Source organism: Chroicocephalus ridibundus, chromosome 1 (genome assembly GCF_963924245.1).
Source record: "Chroicocephalus ridibundus chromosome 1, bChrRid1.1, whole genome shotgun sequence".
NCBI classification, from domain to species: Eukaryota; Metazoa; Chordata; class Aves; order Charadriiformes; family Laridae; genus Chroicocephalus; species Chroicocephalus ridibundus.
The window spans coordinates 164,194,691-164,215,805 of record NC_086284.1 but is presented as its reverse complement, the minus strand read 5'-3'; the positions used below and the strand labels follow the sequence as shown (position 1 = coordinate 164,215,805).

General features: G+C 41.9%; 1 protein-coding gene across 1 annotated transcript; it reads left to right on the top strand.

Annotated features, from left to right (window-relative positions):
* Positions 1 to 429: 429 nt before the first annotated feature.
* Positions 430 to 21,010, top strand: DDX17 (DEAD-box helicase 17). The gene is made up of 13 exons (XM_063322434.1): positions 430 to 894; positions 5,079 to 5,229; positions 7,320 to 7,419; positions 7,550 to 7,683; positions 8,449 to 8,514; positions 8,811 to 8,952; positions 10,841 to 11,001; positions 11,090 to 11,262; positions 11,563 to 11,673; positions 12,161 to 12,222; positions 12,648 to 12,707; positions 16,928 to 17,167; positions 17,834 to 21,010. The coding sequence occupies exons 1-13, from the start codon at positions 851 to 853 to the stop codon at positions 18,355 to 18,357; spliced, it is 1,968 nt and encodes a 655-aa protein (XP_063178504.1). The 5' UTR covers positions 430 to 850; the 3' UTR covers positions 18,358 to 21,010.
* The last annotated feature ends 105 nt before the right edge of the window (positions 21,011 to 21,115 follow it).

The window sequence follows — 21,115 nt, the reverse complement described above, 5'->3', positions numbered from 1 at the left end:
TCCCCCGCCGGGGCGGACCGCCGCGGCTGCCGTTATTGTCTCCTCAACGCCGTTGCCAACCGCCACGGGGCCCGCGGTCGAGTAAACGAAAGGCTGTATTCTCCAAACCTGGCTACGCGACAGAACCAACGTAAATCCTCTAACCCTCCGCCAAGCCTGCCTGCACAACCCGCGGAAGAATTTTACGCCAAACACATGGGCTCTTCCGGCCCTACGCCGGCCTGCATTACGCAGCTTGCGTACGCCGTGTACTTACGTAACGTACGCCTCGGCCTGGGTTTTCCCTACCGTCTAGAACGCGTTAAGGGGTTGACTCCGTGCGTAGCAGACTTTGAGGAATAGAGAGAGCGTTACTCTCCTCCCTCTCTTCCTCGCGCGGAGGGCTGGCTCAGGTAAAGGACGCTACGTACCTTTCGTACCGTGCCTGCCGCGCGGAGCACTGTTTCGCCAAGCGAGTTCGGGGCGTAGTTGGCTTGCGGGAATAGGAGTAGGTATTTTCGAGGGCCGCAATTTGCGCAGCGCCGGACCGCCCGTAACGTAACTGAAGCGGGTTGGGGTGGCGGCAGCCATTTTGTGCCGGGAGCCCGGAGGAAGAAGACGCTGGTGTCTCCACACTTCACGGGCCCTGGAGCCGACCGAGAGCCCCGCCGTTCCGTCCGCCGACGTCCAGCGGGTCTCTGACCCACTGACCACTTCTTCTCCTTTTGTATCCCACCAAAGAAGCGAGGTGGCGCAAAGCGATTCCTCCGAGACACAGCCGCCCCTGGCTGGACCCTCTCCCCGTACCCCCAGTCCCTCGCCGTCCCCACGGCCGGCGTTCCGTTGCCTTTCTCCCACCCCTCCGGGGGCGATGAGGGGCTTCGGGGACCGGGGCCGCGACCGAGACCGCGGCGGGTAAGGGTGGGGGGGGAAGGGCAGGCCGGGCCGGGCGGAGGGGGCGCGCGGGTGGCGGTGGGTCGGCACGGCATGGGGGGCGGTGGAGGCAGCCGTGTCCCCCGCGTTGGTGGGAGGAAGGTCGGGGAGGGGAGTGGGGACAAGGGGGGCGCGTTCAGCTTGTGGTTGGGGGGAGATCTTTTCCCCAAAAATTCTCGTTGGGGGGGTAGGGGGGGGGGGGGGAGCTGGAGTCTTTATTAGTACGGTTCTGAAAGCAAAGGGTTGTGGTTTGTTTATTTTATTTTACTTAGCTTTTCCGTCGTTCATATGTAACTGTGTGTGTCTTGCTTGCAGTTTCTCCTCTGCCCTTTATTTATTTTCTGCTATCCCTCATATCCTTGACCCTACTTCCCCCGCATCGTCCCCTCCCCGCAAGCCACGAAGGTCGTGGTCCTGGTAGGGGTGGTTGGACCGTCTGCCCTTCTGGTTGTCATTGCTCCTTCTGGACTTCCTTAGAAAGATGGCAGTTGGTGAAAGATCTTTCTCAGTTGCACTCCCAGGCTTATCGTGAGAGGAAATGAGATTGAAAACTGCTGCCGTGCAGGGGACTTGCATACTCGGGAGGGTGATCTCGGTAAACATGGCCCTGGATCACACTTAATGACCATGACCAAGCTTACGTAGCAGTCAAACAGGAGTTGTCTGTGTGGCACTGCAGAGGCCTAGGGCTTGATACTCTTCATTCTGCTATTTCAAGGAAGGTTGGCTTGGAAAAGGTTTTTGCGGGTTTGATTTTTTTTTTCTTTTTTTTCTTCCGAGGATGGCAGCAATAAATACAATGGCATTATAGTATATAACTAGTTTGAGACTTGGATATTTTGAAGGGTTGAAAGTAATAAGATGTTCATCCCAGGCCTTTTTAAATAGAAAGTTAGAACTAATTTAGGAGAGTGGCATTTTCTGTACTTTAGATCACAAGTAGTTAGGCCTCTACTCTCAAGGATTAACAAGAAACATATCATGTGGGATCCTGTTCTTCTTAATATGGTAGACTAGATCTCAGTTAAGGAATCTTCTCTCCCCGCTTCCTTTTCTCCTTGTTTTCTGTCCTCTCCCGGGAGATTTAGGAATATTTTGTTTATGTGTTGCAACGCATCTTAATATTTAGCTTCTGGTCAGCTGTGGAGGGAGATAGTTGTATCCTTGCTTTATCTTACACACACATTTCACACTCTGAAATTAAAAGATACTTTCATTTTTTTGACAGACAGGAGGGTTCTGGTGTTTTTTCACTATGAGATTTCCAGCTCAGTTTAACACAAGGATATTGGAGTAAATGCTTTGGCAAGCCTGAGATAGTTCAGACCCCAGCTGTTTTTGGAGTTTAGTGAGTGAGTTTGAGTATGCAGATTTATAGTTACTGAAAAGAACACCGTGCAAAGCATTGTCATGACACTTGACATGCCTTAGAATTTGTGTAATTTCATTTTGTGTAAAGACTTTGGTTGTAGACGGATGCTTCTCTCTTAGATCAGGGGTTTTACATAAGTAAAAGGAGAGCCTACATGCTTCTTTGTGAAGTTTTTGGACATTTGCATGGAAAATCATTTTCTTGGCATATTGTCCTGGAAGCTTTAATGCATCAGGATTCAGTTTGTTACACATGTCTATTTAAGGTGTGAAAATATTTGCAACCACTGACACCCATCATACCTCACAAATAACCTCTATAAAGTTTTGGACCACTCAGGATGCTGGTTAAGTGCCATTTGAAAGCTTATCACCTTCTTGGTGCTGATTCTTTCATAAGCTAAACAAATACAGGCTTTCTGTTTTCCTCCTGTCAGGAATGAGTTATAGGTGACTTATAACGCAAAGTTGTACTTTTTTGCTCTGGAATTTAACAAATTCATGTGGTTCTATCGCAGAAATGATGGCACCAGTAGTGTTGGAGAGGAATGTTTTGGGTCAGTCTGAATTTACACTTGAAAAAAGAACTGTTGGCAAATCAGTGGTATAATCTTGGGTTTAAATCTGTTTAACTGGAATTGGAAACTCGTTTTACTTGTAATCGCAATGTAAAGTGTGAGTTACTGCCAGTTTAGCAGATAAACTTCAGCAGAGGCAGTGTTAAGGACTGCTGTAGGGCTCGCTTCCTTCAGAACAGCATAGAGCTATGTTGTGTATGTGAATGGAGAACTTAAACTGCGAGACTTCGATGTAAAATGTATTACGTATTGACTCTTCTCTTTGGATAGCTGGGGAGCAAATATTCACAGTACTGAGCTGTTTCAGTCTCCAGTCTTGCAATCAGTTCTTCTGTATGTTTCCTTTCATAAGGAAACTCATTGACCCTTTGAACCTCTGGCTGCTTCAGCAAGACTATGGGGTTTGTTGGAACTACTCGGATACAGAAATAGTTGTTGTTTTGACCTCAAATTAGCATGATCAGTAGCAGACATAGTCAATAAAGGTGAATGTTCCTGTAAATGAAAATCTGTACTACTTTTTTTTACTTCGTCATGAAAGAAAATTTAGTGCTAAAATAAATTTTTTGGAGGTGTGTTTTACAGTCTTTTCATATGACAAAAATTGATAATTATGCAGGTCATCTGGGGGATCTGATGGACATACTGGTGAGAAAATAAGGGGTATTTATAGCAGAGGGAAAAGACTTAATGAAACCGTTGCAAGAAAGCAAACATTTTAAAACTTATTTAGCAGGTTTTAAGTTAAATTATATCTACTATACTTAGCTTTTCCAACAGTATAACCCCTTCTTCCTGTTAATATGTTGATTTTGAGTTCTGTATTTTTGGTCTCTTAATCACTGTAATTTGTAGTTTCCATTGGAAAGTGATTTAAAGAACAGAAGTAGTTAGTGACTGAACAGATAGTCTTGTACTGAAGAGAACTGAGAAATTTATTTCAGATCTTTATTTTTTAGCAACTCTCTGCCCCAGTTACTAGTCTAAGGAGGTTGCTTTGGGATTTTTGTTGCTTTTGGTTTGTTGCATTAACAGTTTTTTATTTACTAGTGGACTGCCTGGGTAAGGTGCAGACGCTTTGGATTTTCTGTCTAAATAAAAGTCTTGTTTTAAACGAGCATTTCTCATGAGTTCGTGCCTTGCAAAAAGCTGTAGCTTTATTGACCAAAATCTGAATTAGGACAAAATTTGACCTGATGGCATTTGGAAAAGTACCCTCTGCTGTGTTTGTATGATACTAATGAAAGAGCTATGACTTCTTTTGTGGCATTTTAAAATATGTAATTTATAATACTTACAGTAAATAATCATTTTATGCCACTCAGTTTTCAGTTACTCTTACAGATCATTGCTAGAAGCTCGTGTGGGGTCTAATGCATCAGTTGGTCATTACAGTTAGTTCTTAACGTTCTCAAGTGTATTAAATTAACTGGGTGAAGAAAACTTACAAGAGAAAGAAGAGTAACTTCTTAGTAGTTCTGCTAGTTAGGAATTTTTTTAGCAGAATAAACATCAGCTTCTTACTCTCTTGAGTTTTCTTCAAAAGCATTTAAGAGAGGAGATGTGATTTTTCCCAGGTACTTTCCCCTGGGTAGACTCTGGTTTAAAAAGATTTTTCTAGTTTTTTTTTATTTCTTTGATTCCAGAATTACAGATGGACTTGCAGGCTTGGCTGGACTTGCTTACTTTCTGTTCTTCTGTTTTTCATTCAAGGCATACCGCTTGATAAGAGAGAAGACATAGAGGGGGAGACAGTGAAGTAGCTATTTTTGTGTAAAACTCACCTTGAGAGAGATAGAAGGAACTTAAAAGTTAGAGATTTTTCTTCTCCCTTTCATCTAATGTGTTTTAAGTGTACTGTATGTTTCAAGAACAGATAAGTGCTATAGGTATACCTGCAGCTTTGTCCTGAGGGAGGGAACCTTGAGGTAGAAACCTGGAGAGAGGGGCTTTAAGGCAGTGACTTAAAAATGGTTGTACTAGAAGGAAACTTTAAGATGGTGTTGGGTTTAGAACTGACTTAGAACAGGTTTATGTTATCTCAAGAAGTTGTACGCCATCATAGTGATCGGGGGATGGAGAGGAGGAGTGACTTTTTCTAGAATGTTGTGTTCATGTGAACTTGGGGAGAAAAAAAAGAGTGGAAAATGCTTAAGAAACCTGCAGATTACAGAGCAATTAAATACTCCTGTTCGTAACGAATGTTGACGTTCCCAGGTTTGGAGCAAGTCGTGGAGGTCCTCTTCCTCCAAAGAAATTCGGTAATCCGGGGGAACGTTTACGTAAGAAAAAATGGGATTTAAATGAACTGCCCAAGTTTGAGAAGAATTTTTACGTGGAACATCCGGAAGTGGCCAGGCTTACTCCGGTAAGTGTTTGGACCCTGTCTGTTCCATTTTGTCTACAACAGAAAATGTCACAAGTGGAAAGACTCGTCCTAGGAAGTCTGGGACAGTGCAGCAGAACTGTATTTTCATTAAGCTTGTTTGGTATGTGTGTACCCTACGGGATACCGGTTCTGTTTGCCTTTGGTATTTAACATTAGCAAAGGTGGTGCTTCCGCTCTTAGCTGTTTCTATATGAGATATTTTACATTTGGTCATTTGTAATTCTTCATCATAATGCTTGTCTGGTCTAGCTGTTCATCAGTGTAGATAAAACGTACAGGGCTTGACAGTTGCAGTACTGGGGAGGCCCTGAAAGAACCTAAAATAACGAACTAAGTGGCAGAAATATGAGAGAAACATTTGAAAGGCTATTTTTATGAGAGAAGCATTTGAAAGAATATTTTATGGTAATAATAACTCAGGCTGAAGGAGGCCATGTGGTCTAATCCTCTGCTCAGAGCGGGGCTAACTACAAAACTAGAGGAGGTTGCTTAGTGCCGTGTCCTTTTGAGTTTGAATATCCCAGTGGTGGAGAGAGTTTATATCCTCTCTGGGGGTCTCTCCCAGGGCTTAATGTTTCTCATGGTATTTTTCCCCTCCTAATAATTATTTGCAACATGTTCTCTTTAACAACCCATTGTGAAGTTGAAGGTAGCAGTTAAATTCCCCTGTTAGTCTTCTCTTTTCCAAGCTAAACAAATCTAGTGCTCCCAGTCTTTTTTTGTACCGCCTGTGCTCCAGCCTCTAGCTTTCCCCCCATAATTGGACATGCCCTGTTAAAACAGTGTCCTCCTTATATTGGGGGCTCAAAACTGGGCAGAACACTTTGTATTTACTCTGTAGATAGAGTAATCTCCCCTTCCTACCCCTCTTGAGTCCAAAGTATTTTTTCCCTCTTTAATGTCTTTTTATATTTAGAAACTAAGAAATTTCATTCTTAACACGAGGAAACAAACAAACAAAACGTTCTTATCCAATTACATAGACTTACAAATCTTCATGTGAAATATTCATAAGCTATTTATAAGGCATAAAGGAGTTGAAGGAGGCACTGGCGTTTTAAAGAGACAACAGCTTGGAACTACTGAACCACAGTTAGCGATAACTGCTGTGGCTGTCTTTGCCTTAACCAACCACAAGGATTTTCACATTTTTCCCAGGAGTTTTTCTTTTTTTTTTTTTTACCTTTTCATTCAAGCTCAAGAGGTTCCCATAATTATTACATTTATTACTTTAGATAAAGTGCATGTTTGGTGTTGTGTGTTTTCCTGTTGATTTTTAATGAGCGTTAGAATAAGGTCATGAATTGTGGAAGCATGTCGCAAAGTGCAGTTGGATTTGCAAGATAACCTAGACAAAAATAAAACACTTTTTCTAATCCTAAAATTAAGCTTATATCTACACATTTCAGAAATATTTTAGGAAGTTCCATTATTAAAAAAAATTGTGAGGTCTTTGGGTATCATTATGACATTGCCTGGGCTTCTTCCATGCAGAAAAAAAAATCTGGTTCTGAAAAGATTCCAAGCAACATTTCTGAGTTGCAAGTTGTCCAGCAAGAGCTCTGTATTTAACCACTTCTGGAATGCGTTAATTGAAGGAGGGAGACAGCCCTGCCTTCTGCTTGTTCATAGTGCATTAGGGCCCATTTATTTTGTTTAGTTCTTAACACTGCCACATAAAACACGTTTCTTATCTGATTCTCCGTTTCTAATCACTTTTGAAGCTGTTGATCATTTCTGGCCTCTGGAAGAAGAGTGAAATTCTTAAAAATACTATATTGGTACACTTTTCATTAAAAAGGGCTGGTTGGAAGAAGAGAGTGATATTAGTCCTTCTAGACTATAGAAGAGAGCTCATACCTCTGAATATTGCAGAAGCTATGTGATAGCTCAATTTCAAGATAAAATCCTTAAGAAAGCAGTCCTTATTAGATCTCTCTTTCATTTTAGTTCTCTAACGAAGCTCTTATGTAGAGGTGAGGAGTTAATAGTTAGAAGCACGCAGTTTAAGTCCGTACTGACATTTGACGTTTTTCTTTGCATTATTTTATTTTTTGCCACATAAATAGTATGAAGTTGAAGAGTTGCGAAGAAAGAAAGAGATAACAATTCGAGGAATGGAGGGCTGCCCCAAGCCTGTGTTTGCCTTCCACCAGTGTAGCTTTCCGCGTAAGTATTCTGCCATTATTGAAGATAATGAGGATTACTTAATAACTGTTTAGGCCTGTTCTGTTTTCTAAAAGGTCTTCTGAAGCCTCAGTTATCCTTTAAGAAATTTTTTCTTTTCTTAAATTGTTAGAGTATGTGATGGATGCCTTGATGGACCAGAACTTCACAGAACCCACTCCAATTCAGTGCCAAGGCTTTCCACTAGCCCTCAGTGGTCGTGATATGGTGGGCATTGCACAGACCGGCTCTGGGAAGACACTAGCAGTATGTATTCTTCCCTTTTATTTATTTGGTTACTTTTCCTCGTTGCTTTGCAGAAATTACCCTTGGCTACGTGTTAGTAATTTTGGGGCTTGTCAGTACTGCAAACATAAAGTGAGATGATTACATGTTTTTAAAGCATGCTTTATTGCATCATGGCTCAGACTTAAGTCTCAACTAGCCTATCTTATTCATAGGCGTGTATTTTGTATTCACAGGCATACCTTTCTTTTTGGTTGCTTAGTCGCTTCTCTTTGGTCTGTGCTTACACTGTGGTTTAAAAACCAGCATGTGCTCTTTAGCATATTTCTTTTATTAACTGTGCAAGTTAAAGTAAAGAATAAGTAAAGGTTGAGTCTTCAAGGTATAGATTAATTTTATCTGCAGTGGTTAAGAAGGAATTTTATCCTTTATGAGAAGCATTGGTTAGAGACAAGATTGCTGAATTCCACTAACTTGGATTCCAAATTTAAATGAGCCTTTCTTTCAGAGGTGCTGAGCAACTATGTTTTGTGCTCATGTCAAAGCAGGTATGGCTCGTCAGCAGCTCTGAAAATCTTATGTTCTGTTGGATAACAAGTATCTGATTTTGCGTAATCCTGATCACTATGTAGCCAAGGTTTCTCCCTGTCTTTCACATGAGGTTTTGGCTTCTTGAAGGAATGTTAGGCTAAGGGGGCTTTTGCCGTGGTCCAGTTGTCACAGCAGATGATCATTGGCACTGAATATTGAAGTCCTCTGTCTTGACTTGAAGTTCTTCTCTTTTAGTACTTGTTGCCTGCAATTGTTCACATCAACCACCAGCCATATTTGGAGAGAGGAGATGGCCCAATTGTAAGTGCTTGTCAGTTCTGTTGCTTTTTCTGTGTGTGGCATGGAGTTGTTAATGAGATGTGTACTTTATTTAATTGGTATATCTGAATAGTAAGTAGAGAAATGTTTACTATCACAATGTGAACATCCCACTCATTAGTCGAAATGCTGTGCAATTGCTGACATAGTCTAAAGATACTTAAATGTTTTAGCTAATAAAGAGCAGATGGTCCAGCTTTGCTTATGGTATCCATGTGGAGCCCTTAAGTTAGGGATGTACATGCAGCTTGGCTATCCTGAATCGATTCCTTTTGCAGTGTCTGGTTCTAGCACCTACGAGAGAGTTGGCCCAGCAAGTGCAGCAGGTGGCTGATGATTATGGCAAATGTTCAAGACTGAAGAGTACCTGCATATATGGAGGAGCACCCAAAGGTCCCCAGATCAGAGATCTAGAAAGAGGTAATTTTAAAATTGCTGTTGGCAGTTTGAGAAGAGGTTATTTTGAGGAAATGCAGTAGTAGCAAGCGTATTGAAGGATTTTTCGTAAGCTAGATCGCAAGTTTTCTCCATAGGCATGTTCAAATAATCAAACTGGATTTCTGAATGTATAGAAACTTCTTTATGCAGTGGGTTTTCTTGTGTTTTTTTTTTTATTGTTCTTAAGCACTAAGCTCTATTTCTGTTCATGAACCCCATAATGTTCTGTAACTGCCTTTCTGTACATAGCAAGGAGCTGAAGTGGGGAATGATGAGGAACCCTGGTTCTACAGCAAGCACTGTAACACGGTAGTGCTCAGGTGACCTAACTTTCATGTCAAGGGCTAGTTATGTACAATTTCAAATGCGGGAATGTGCTGATGGCTTTCATCTTTACTAGATTAAAAAAATGTAATAGAATTATGTGAAAAGATGAAAGAAGTATTTTCAAGGTAAGCTTTTATATATATATATATATATATACACACATATATATATACACACACACACACACACACAAATCAACTCAAGAAACCTGAAAATTTTACTTAGCACTGCAGTTTGCAGAGTCATTATTGAAAACTGCGTAACGGAATAAAGGTATGCATGGTAGAAGGCTGTGGGATAGCTCTCTTCAAGAAAATGGTAGCGCATTCCAATTCAAAAGTAGCATCTTCAATGGAAGAGTCAAAGGTTACATGAAGAGACCTTGGGAGGATGAGCTTGGTGGGTTTTTTCACACCTTTCTGGAGTGCTGTAAAACAGGTTTTCTCTGGCTTAGGAAGAAAACCATTTGGTTAGAGCATGTGAGCGGGTTCAGTGCTTTCAGTCCTTTCAGGTGTTACTGTCTTTGGATGATTGCTTAGTATTTTCTGCAGCAAAGATTGTTAAATAGCTAAAGTCCAGAAAACGTGTTTTTTTTTCTTCTCAATTGTGATTTTTTTTTTTCAGTATATTTAGTGAATTTACTATGGAGGAGTACATTCTTGACAACAGAAATTGCAGTTTCTTCAGTCTTCCTCGCAGACTAATGGCTCCATTAGAAATCTAATTCTTGCATGAGCTTTATAGAAAGTAAAAGAATGCCCAGCTTTGACAGCTCTGAGGAGTCCAGGTTGATACAGACAAAAAGGTCAGGGTTGCCACGAAATAGTCTGCATCTATTAGTGCAGTATCAAGAAAGCTGTTGGGGTTTTGCTCTCTTTCACCTTACTGCTTACCTAAACTTAGCTTCTGTGGGCATTTCAGTGACACTGAAGGACTTGTCTGTAAGGTTTGTGAATCGGTGGAAACCAATTCCTCTTTTTAAGGAATGTATAAAGCATCATAACTGATCCTAGTTTATGAATACTTGAATTCTGTTTTTACGCTAGTAGATATGGGCAGGATGGTTGTCTGTCACTATTGGTACGTATTTGAAAAAAACGGTGTAAGTGGAAGTAATTTGACCTGTATAGCAAGAGGAGCACTTAATGTTTGCTTAACATGGGGAGTTTAGCTGGAGTTTGCTTTTACTTTTCTGCAGAGCTCTTTGGACTGCATAATTCTGGATGTAGGTGGGTCAGGCTTGAGTAGAAGCTTATTTTACTTCTGATTTTTGGACAGGTCTTTGCTGGTGTTTTCTGACAGTAAGCTTTTAGATTCTATACTGCATTTATTATTCTAATGGCACTGTAACAGTAATTTCAGAATGGAAAAAAAATATTGAAACTAGGGCTTCTACTGAAGTGACTCAATCTTGGGTACGAATGAGGGTGGTGCTTTTTTTTTTTTTAACAATTTTGCTCTAGAAGGTGATTCATTCTGACTAAAAATACCAATTGACATTCAAATGAAGAGCCTTACTCTTTTTCCTCATTCTGTTTTGAAGGTGTGGAGATCTGCATTGCTACACCAGGTCGCTTGATTGACTTCCTCGAGGCAGGAAAAACCAACCTTCGACGGTGTACGTACCTGGTGCTGGATGAAGCAGACAGGATGTTGGACATGGGATTTGAACCCCAAATTCGTAAAATTGTGGACCAGATAAGGGTGCGTGAACCTCTTAAAAGGACAGCCTCCTTCGGTTTCCTATTCAAAGTCCTGTGCCTCAAATAAATCTGTTTTCCTTTTTTCTTAGCCTGACAGACAGACTCTGATGTGGAGTGCCACCTGGCCAAAAGAAGTGCGCCAGCTTGCCGAGGACTTCCTGCAGGACTATGTTCAGATCAATGTGGGAAACTTAGAGCTGAGTGCCAACCACAATATCCTGCAGATAGTGGATGTATGCATGGAAAGCGAGAAAGACCACAAGTAAGTTGATTTTCCTACCATTTCATTTTTTTGTTGTGCTTAAAAAATCTACGTTGCTTTGAAAGCCAAATATGTGAAGTTACTTGCCGTATTATTTAACCCTTGAATAGTACAAAATAAGTCCTGTAATTAACTAGTCTGTTGCATATATTCTAGCCATACTGTCGTACAACACATATAAATTCTGTGTGAGTGACAGTGACTTATTTATGGGGAGGCATATTGTGTATGTTCTTAATGTAAATGCTCCTATATTCTTGTATATGTGGATATACATCTTGGCTCTTGTGTCTATTTTAGACTGATACAACTGATGGAAGAAATCATGGCAGAGAAGGAGAACAAGACTATCATCTTTGTGGAGACAAAGAGGAGATGTGATGATCTCACTCGAAGGATGCGCAGAGATGGGTGATTAGCTTCTCCCTCCCTCCCCTTGTTTCTAGTGGGAAACAGAAATTGTAATCAGAAGCAGTAAGGTTTAAATGTTCATGATGCTGTTGTTGGGAACAACTCATCCATTTGTTTCTTGGCTGAATTCAGTCTTAGTTTCCCAGAAGGTTTCAGTCCATCAAAGCATTAGTGCAGGAGAGAGAGAATATTTGTAAGCTTGGCAGCTTTTAGTGTATCGGAGTACTGATCTGCTGATTGGGATTGTGTCAATATAGCAAATGTGATTTGGCTTAGATGGTTGTTGATGTAGGTAGTGGGTTTAACATGCAAGAAACAAACCAGTATACATGCTAGGTAAATACAGGTCATAGGAGGACAGGAAATAAAATATTTCTCAAGTCTTTTTTTTTTTTTTTTTCCTTTTTACTGAAATGCCAATAAAGCTTCCTGTTGCCTTTAATATGTGTACTTTCTGTCTATACTAATGTGCATCTCTGTTTGGCAGTTGGCCAGCTATGTGTATCCATGGAGACAAGAGTCAGCCAGAAAGAGATTGGGTGCTTAATGGTGAGTCCATTGCTGAGGGGAGACTAACTCGGGCTGCTGTATGTAATTTACCAAAACGTGCTTTTGTCCAGTTGTCTTTTTTTTTTTTCTTTTTCTCTCTCTGCCTGATAGATACATTTCAAAAGAACTGCCTTTGCACTGTTAATTTCAGTGCTTGTATGTGCCTTGGCTTTGTTTTTTTTTTTGGGGGGGGGGGACGGGGGACGGGGGGACGGGATGACAAGAACACAGTGGGGAAAATTGCTTAAACCAAAGAGCTGGAATTTGAAAAATACTTGACACGTTATATCCTGACTTGCTGGGGTTTCTGAAATTGACTGACCCCTCTTACCTAGATTCTGGAAAATGAGCATTTAGTGTAAATCAAGTTCAGGTAACTTTATCTTTTTGAAAAGTCTTACTTCATAGCATGCTTTGTTTTACAGAGTTTCGTTCTGGAAAGGCTCCTATCCTCATTGCTACCGACGTTGCATCTCGTGGGCTAGGTTTGTACACATAGACCACTCTTGCCTACTGCTGCATATTTTTCTTCTTTGGACTGAAATATGTTTTCTTTTAAAAAAAAAAAAAATTCAAAGCGTGATTTTCCCCCACATGTGAAATACGTTTTTTAACATTAATCTTTTTTTTTTCTTTCATATTCAAAGTCTCTTCCTGCTCCTAATGAACAGGCTTTGGTCTGCAGCAAGGCCTAGGCATGACCAATCGATCGCCAAGAGGGAGAAGAGACGTCCAATTATGCAACCCAACCCTTCCACCACACTCACTTCTTCCCCCAAATCCAGCTTTTGTTGCTGGGTGATAGGGATGGATTGCTCTCAGTTCAGAGCGTGTCAGATAAAGTTCAAGTAGGAAGCTGTGGGAGAGCATTTCAACAGCGAATAGCTAATATTCTCCCCGTATGACACACCACAGATTCGAACATACCAACCCCAGTGTACACGCATGTTTACCCCACAGATGTATTCGCATCTGAGAAAGCACTGCTCCGGATCTTTGGTCTTGACATGTAACCTTCCCTCCTCTGTGTTCCTTCTAGGCAGGACCACTGAGATTATATATGGCCTTTAACATCATGTTACCCAAATGTGTAACTGAATCAAAATTGCACAGCTCTATTCTAGCGGTATGAAAATGATCTGTCTGGATGCATCAGTTGTGCCCCCTTTTTTAATAAGCGTATTTGTATGGTGAAACACTTTGTGCTGAGCACAGTTCTTACGCATCTGTCCACTCTAGAAGAGGAGGATGACTTCTGAAGTGCTCTGAGTTTAATAAAGAACGTTGAATATTGCACCCTCCCTGAGTTTGGTAGAGGACAAACTACTTGGGGGTCTGTGTCTCATTGTAGTAAAATTTAGACAAAATGATTGCAAGTCACTACAAAGAAGCTCAGAAAAATCTCCAGCTGTTAAAAAATCTCAGTTGTCTGAGCTCTTTTCGTATGCTGAAAGGGTGGCTGTGCTGTGCATCACATGGTCACTTTAATACAGGCAGACCATTACTAGACTTGGCAGCCTTTGTTCACACAACCTTCACCCCTCCTTCCCCTCCCCCCCTCAAAAAATGTCCAACACTTCCTCAGAGAGGTGATTATATGGACTTCAGTCTCTGCCCTCTAGGGTCATGTCTGGACCTGTGCAGTTAGAACTTGGGCCTGTTGGGAGAAGGGACTGAGGCCTGAAACTAGTTTGTATGAAAGAGAGCTGCTTTCTCTAGCAGCATTTTTTAAACAGGCTTGCTATGTGCTGGTAGCTTCTTTGTGCATCTTGCCTAGACATTTAAAACAACCTCACCCCCCTCAAAAAAAACACTCCCCCCCGAAAACTACTCAATTGGATAACACTTCAGAAAACAGTCTCCCCACTTCCCGTCCTCCACTTCACCTGAGCTAAGGGGGAAAGGTACCAGAGTCTGTTTCTTGTTACTGAACAACATCTCTGCTTATTTTGGGGCCCTGAGTTTGCTGCTTCTTAAAATAAGTCACTTAACTGGCAAACTTCTGGACGACTTCCTCCAAGATCCTGGCAAGTGAAGGCTTCTACCTAAATAACATAAAACAGGGGCGCGCGCCTTTTGGCTGAGTCACCAGGGCTTTCCCTCTTCCTAATGGAACATTGGTTTCAAAAAAGCTGCTTCCAGGTAAGTTCTGAGTCCCATAATGACTTCTTTGTGATAATTCCCTGGAGTGAGGTCCTCTCTCTGCACTGATTTTTAATTTTTTTTTTTTACTTTATTTTTTTGTTCAGTCTATTAAACTAAAAACATTGAATTTGTTTTGTTTTGTTTTCTTTAACAGAAGCTTTGATATCAGCTGCAGATCATTCTCAGTGCAGGGGTGGGGGCACATCTACATTGATGGTCTCAACAGCTCTCTAGACTAGCATGTTTGCTAGTTTGTATCTCTCCCGATTAATAATCGGAGACTGTGCCATTCTGATGGTCTCACAAAGGGAATGTTTCCCAGGTAGCTGTCAAAAATGAATTACAGTTTCAGTTCCTGATCCTGCTACGTTATCTTCTAAAAGCGCAGGAAGATTGCGAGTGTGCGCAAACGCTTTGGAGCATGCTAGACTGGAGAAGCAGAGTCTTGTACTTGCTCTGGTCTCTCTTCAGCAAGCTTGTGTGCTCTACCAGGACCACTTTCTAGTCTGGAAAACACCCTTGCATTTTCCTCTTCCTGCCTTCCCATTCTTCCCGCTCCTCCCCAGTGAAGTCAGTTCCGCCTACATCGGTAGCTACAATTCCCTGTGCTTTCTGCTGGGAAAGCACGTCCTTGTATCCTCTGTGGTAATTCCAAGTCGCTTTGCTACTGATGGATGCGCAAAACGGGACTGACTGAGGATCATGTAGCCTGCAGCTTGACAGACTAGTTACACCCTGGCTGTGAAGATGCAATCTGTCATACGTACTCCTCTCTTTACTTCACTTTCCCCTTTTTAAAAAAAACCTGTTGCATCAAGGACCCTAGCTGGAGACTCGCGCAGCCCCCTGTGAAACCTGCCTTCTCACTCCCTTTTTTTGGTGTGATTCAGGACTTTGGAGTCAGCAAAGACTGAGGAGCCCCCCCCTTTGCTGTAATAAGAAACAGACATAAAGTCCCCCTCTTGTCACTACATCCCTCTTGTTTTTATTTTTCCTACAACCCCCTTGAAATTGATGCAGTCTGGGCAATAGATGCAGTCTGACCCTTTGGATGTAATTTTTGTATCTTCATTTTTTTGACAATTGCCCCTAAGAACCCCGAATAGGGGACAAAAAGCGTTGGAGGACCTGAAACTTTTACCTGAACCCAGGTTCTCCGGCGCTTCACAACCAAATGGGGCTACAGAGAAGCATCTAAGCCAGTTCACAGAGCGAGCGTGTGTGGGGACTTCTCGCTGCCATGGACCCTTGATGCATGCTCCCCGCGCTCCAGTGGTCCCGTGTCAGAGGGCGGAGTTTTCGAAAGGAGGCCGCCAAAAATAAAAGGCAAAGAGACGGGATCGGCTGCAGCGGTTTCCCACAGGAGGAGGGAGTGTGCATCGGTCTGGTAACAAACAGAGAATGTTTCTCTCTTTAAAACAAAAAAAAAAGAGGAAAGGAAATCACAAAAATCTGTGTTTTATTTGGGATATTTTCAGAATATTCTTCTTAAAATGCAGATTTTTAATTTTTTTTATGAGCTGTTAGGGTACTTATTGTAATACCATGCTTTTTTAAAATACTGTATACTATAGCAAATAGGTGCTTTTGGTACTTGAGGTGCTTTCACTGAAGTATTACACTAACATTTACTTTAGTTTCTGTCCCATAAGTTTATGAAGTCTTGAGTTCCTGTAAGGCATGCAGTTCTGATATCCTAAGTTTTAATATTATTTTGTATACAAAGCAATTTTGATCATTTCCATCTGACACTGGAAGTGGGGAATTGTTAATGGATTTCAGGATTGTCCAAATTACAAAAGCTTGACAGAACTGGACGGAACAGCATGGTGAAATGTTAGTGCAATGCATTCTGGTGATAACTACGAAGCTGAGTTAAGATATTCTAGGTCTGAGTAATTTTTAATAAGTTGGCTGAATAATACTAATGTAACTGGAGTATATTAAGCTTTAGGCTAGGGAAAGTAGTTTGCTCTATTTTATTAGGACTGTAAAAGTAAATATTTTTAAGATTGCCTTTTATTTCATGTTACCAAGTGGAAGGTAAGTGATCTCATTACCGTTACTATTTGTTAGACTTCTCCCAACAGAGTAAAAGCTTTACTGTGGCAGTTCTGCCCTTCCTCCACCCTAGTTTGCTCTGTCTGATAACGACATTTTCACTTCCCAGTTTGTGGTGGTTTTTTGGTTTTGGTTTTGTTTTTTTAAAAAAAGATGAAATTCAGTTAGCTCATTCACAAACATCAGTGTCTTTGACACATAAAGACAGAGAAATCATTCCGGGGAGGGTGAATTTGAGCGCAGGGCAAAACTGCTTTAAAATTACCAGCTTTTCAGGACAGCGATCTTTGTTCCTGATAATCTTTAATGTGAGTCTTCTACTCTTTTGGGATGAGTCTGTCTTGTATTTATTCCGTGCAATTACTAACTTTGTATTTTTTTTTCTTATTACTGTCACCTGCATTCGTGCTCCCCACCTTTCGTTGGCACGTCCTCTCTTCTTCTCCCCTTTCCTCAACCCCACCCCTTCACTGTGCTTCGCACCTGGGCACTTCACAAGATGTGGAAGATGTTAAATTTGTGATAAACTACGACTATCCGAACAGCTCTGAAGATTATGTCCACCGTATTGGCCGTACCGCACGTAGTACCAACAAAGGTACTGCCTACACCTTCTTCACACCAGGAAACCTGAAACAAGCCAGGGAGCTTATCAAAGTGTTGGAAGAAGCCAATCAAGCCATCAATCCAAAGCTGATGCAGCTTGTGGACCACAGAGGAGGAGGAGGTGGTGGTGGAGGTAAAGGCACATGGGAAAAGGGCTACACAGGAAATAGGTTCCCTACTTTGAGGGAGGGAAGAGGGCAGGAAGTAGTAAGATAGCAAACAGTAGACTGGTAATAAAGCTGTTTCATAGCTGAGATATCAGTACCTTATGTAGCTGTAGTATTCCTGTCCGAAAAAGAGGAGTTGACTGTTTTACCTTAGCTATTAATTTTTTTTTTTTCTCCTGATAAAGTCCTCACAGAGCTAATTTTGCTTAAATTAATGAATTCCTTGCAGTTCCTACCTGAGCACAGGTAACAGGATGTGTGTGCATACACATGCAAAATTGAAATCACTGAAGGGGATACACTGACTTTACCTTCAGGGGCTTGAAACTATTTTTTCTCTCATTCCCTGAAGGAATAGTAAGTTTTGTTACATTTCCAAGTTGGTCCTGAATTTCTTCAGTTTCTTTAGACTCCAAATACATGCATTAAGAACCCCTTTTGAACTTTGTATTTACACCTTGAACAAAATGAAGAGATGCATGCAAAGCTGTGCAGGGAAGTTAGTCAAGAGAACTTGCTCCTTGTGGGCAAAATAGTGGATGTAGAAGGGGGAGAAAGGGTGGCATAATTGTACCAGAGTTCATTGTTTAAGGCTTGTTCACGGTACTAAATCTTAATATATTCATCGCCAGGAGGTCGTTCTCGTTACCGAACGAGCAGTTCAGTAAACAACCCTAACCTGATGTACCAGGAAGAGTGTGACAGGAGGCTCCGGGGAGTGAAAGAGGGCCGGAGAGACTCGGGTGGCTTCAGAGACCGTGAGCGTGGTGACAGTTATGCCAACGGAGCCAACAAGACCTATGGCAGTGCCTACGGGAGCCCAAATTCTGCTTTTGGGGCAGCACAGAGCCAGTATGGTTACACTCAAGGGAGCTATGGAGCAGCTGCCTATGGCACGAGTGGCTATGGCACTGCAGAGTACAGTGCTAGTGGCTATGGTGCCAGCACCACAGCTGCCACCGCTGGGAGAACCTCACAGAGCACTACCCAACAGCAGTATGCAGGGATGGTGGGGCGCTCGGGCCAGCAGCCACAGCCGCTCATGTCACAACAGTTTCCGCAGCCCCCTGCCACTAACGTGATGGGCTATATGGGACAGACTGCCACCTACCAGTATCCGCCCCCTCCCCCGCCCCCTCCCCCCTCACGCAAATGAGACCATTCACCCGCTGGTGACCAGTGTAGACCTCTTGCATTTAAAGGAACCTTTTCTTTCTCTTCTTTCCCATTGTGATGTCTCTCTCATGCAGGTTAGACTTAGAATTCACCATTCGAATCCCTCGAGCCCAGCAAAAATGACCCCCAGTCCACATTACTGACCCTGTCCTCTTTTTTTCTTTTTTTTTTTTTAAGAGATATATATAGTTGACTGGAAAACTTATTATTTTTTTTGTCTTGCATGTTGAGGAAATCGGAAATTTTATTTTCTCTAAAAGAAATGGGTATAAGGCAGATAGGTCCCAGCTCGATCATCTTGGTGTCTAAGGTTTGTGTGAAAATTCGCTTTTGAGGGGAGGAAGTTTCTATTCTGTAACATGTTAACTTAATTTCAGGAAGTATCAAGAGAGGTGGGAAACTTTGGGGAGCCAAAAAGCACTTCATTTAAAATGATAAATGCAAGGGAGCAATGCTCACTTCTCCTAATCTTAATTATTAATATTTTTTTTTTAAATAGCTCACTATTACTGCTTGTAATCTATCATAGGTGACATTCTATAGGAAAACTCTGGTCATTTGTCTGAGCTGGGCGGTGTTCAGAGTAATGCCCCAGGTAAAGTGTTGATGTTTTCTGCAGCTCTGGAAGCAGCTGCTCCATCTTCTGGTACCTGTAGCAGCCTGCAGTAGGGAAGCTGGGATTAAAGCCCCAGGGTCAGAAATCAAACCTGCCTTGGATGTGATACCTGAAAACCAGATAGTTGCTGTAGGTACTGCTGCTGTAACGTTTAGCCAAGTAAGTTTTTTCCCTACGATTGTTAAATTGCAGCATCGCAAAAACGTGGAGTATCCTTAAATTAGTTTCTGCTTTCAAATTCCTATTGTTGAATTTATTGAGAGAAGTCTTATTTGAGAGCCCAGAAACTAAACAGAACCGAGATGATGAGCAGCGTATCTCGTTTGTCTGTCCTTCACCTACAAGCTACCTTTTGCCATGGGGAAGGTTCTGAAGGCCGCTACGCTGAATAAAATGTGACAGAGTTTTCCACACTAAAATTTAAGAGGTGTGAATAGGGTGGGCTGGGGGGAGGGCAAGGGGAGGAGGGGTGGAGGAGGAGATTGCCTGGAATCTCCTTTTCATGAGGTAAGCGGTGAGCTGGTTAGTGCATCTTGATTCTGAAGCTTTATTTCTTTTGTACCTTGCTCTGACTTGCTTTTCCTGGCTTTTGAGTGCATTTCCCTGCTCCATTGGTCCCTTTGAGCTGAGCTCTCGCAGGTAGGTAGCATTTTAGAAAATGTTAGAGAAGAGTGAAATTTTTAGTAAATACGTAAATAAAACTTGTTTATTTTACAGGCTAAGGTGGGTGTGAGGGGGGTTTTCTCTTTAGTAAAGCATGTTGTTGACTTGTTATTTCTAATACCAGACGGTTCAGAGACAGTAGATGATAACAGGAGTTGGCTGCTCTTGATTTCATAATATGACAATGGATACATCTGGTTTCTGAGGCATAATCTTTGCGTTATGAGAGTGCAGGGTTTTGGGTTTTTTTTTTCTGTTGGCGTTCTCGCATATGGATGAACAAGGCAGCCCGCTTCTCTTGTAGCAGAGTGGAACTTCTTATAGCCCAGGAAAAGCTTGCTTATACAGAAGTGATTTCTTTTTTAATTTGATTTCTTCCCAGAGTAAAATTTTGAGGCATGGATGCGCATTTTTTTGTGTGCAGTACACAGGTAGGTTGCTGACACAGAGGGAGAAGGGAGAGATGTTCCAGAACTTTGGTTCTCTTGTCCCATCTTTTAATTCCAGTGCTTGGGCAGGAAGTTCCTTTGCTTGTGTTAAGTGAAAGCCAGAAACATTTCGTTTATCCAGGCACTTCTGATTTGTCTTTGGCCTCCCTCGCAAGCAAATGCAGAGCTTTTTTCTTTTTTTTTCTTTTTTTTTTTTTTTTTAAATTGCGAGTTCAATGCAGAAATGTGTTTAAAGGGTGTAGGAGTAGGACATCTCACTGACTGACTTTAAAAAGGGTCTCTGGGCCGCCAAAGCTGCCTTATAGTCTGCTATAGCTTTTCACTTCGTTTGGGGAGGACTTGTGCACGCGTAAACATCTGTGCCAGGTCTTTCAGTGCTTTATTGCCGTGGAGGTCAGCTGAAGTCCAGGGTCTCGGTTCAGTTCGGAGTGTTAACCAGGCTGTTGAACGCCTAAACGCACCGTGGCATGTGCTGCCCCTGTCCCACCTGGTGCTCGCTGCGCTCTGTTCCATGTACCAGCCGGAGGGCCCTTGTTGATACAAGCATTAGCATCTAGTATTGTTCACGTTGTTTTCAATCTGTAAAAGTTCGTGGGAGGTGTCGAATGAGTTGGGTGTCTCCTCCCCTCCCACTTCCCGAAGCAGTTTGCTGTTTGGACTTCTCTGAACGATGGAAGGGTTAGTGGCTTTGTGTGGGATCAGCGGCTTGTTTCACACGCCTGCTGGTCTCTGAACACATTCCTGTTGTATTAACGAAGACTTGAATTGAGAGATTCATAGATCTGTGGTGTTCAGACACAGGATACTAAAAGCTATGTTACTATTCTTAGTTTGTAAATTGTCCTTTTGATACCATCTTGTTTTCTTTTGTAGGTATAAATAAAAACACTGTTGTCAATAAATTATGAACTTTGTCTTTATTTTTGGAGTGTAAAACCGTCTTTGCCCCCGTTCTTCCCAGTTCTTAAAAAAAAAAGTCAAATTCAAGGAGTTGGAAACACCTGTTGGCA

Excerpts from the sequence above, each read along its gene's own strand:
- DDX17 (XM_063322434.1), top strand. The coding sequence starts at position 851 with ATGAGGGGCTTCGGGGACCGGGGCCGCGACCGAGACCGCGGCGG. Across the intron at positions 7,684-8,448 it reads GCTCTGGGAAGACACTAGCA|TACTTGTTGCCTGCAATTGT; the intron begins GTATGTATTCTT and ends CTTCTCTTTTAG. Across the intron at positions 11,002-11,089 it reads AAATTGTGGACCAGATAAGG|CCTGACAGACAGACTCTGAT; the intron begins GTGCGTGAACCT and ends CTTTTTTCTTAG.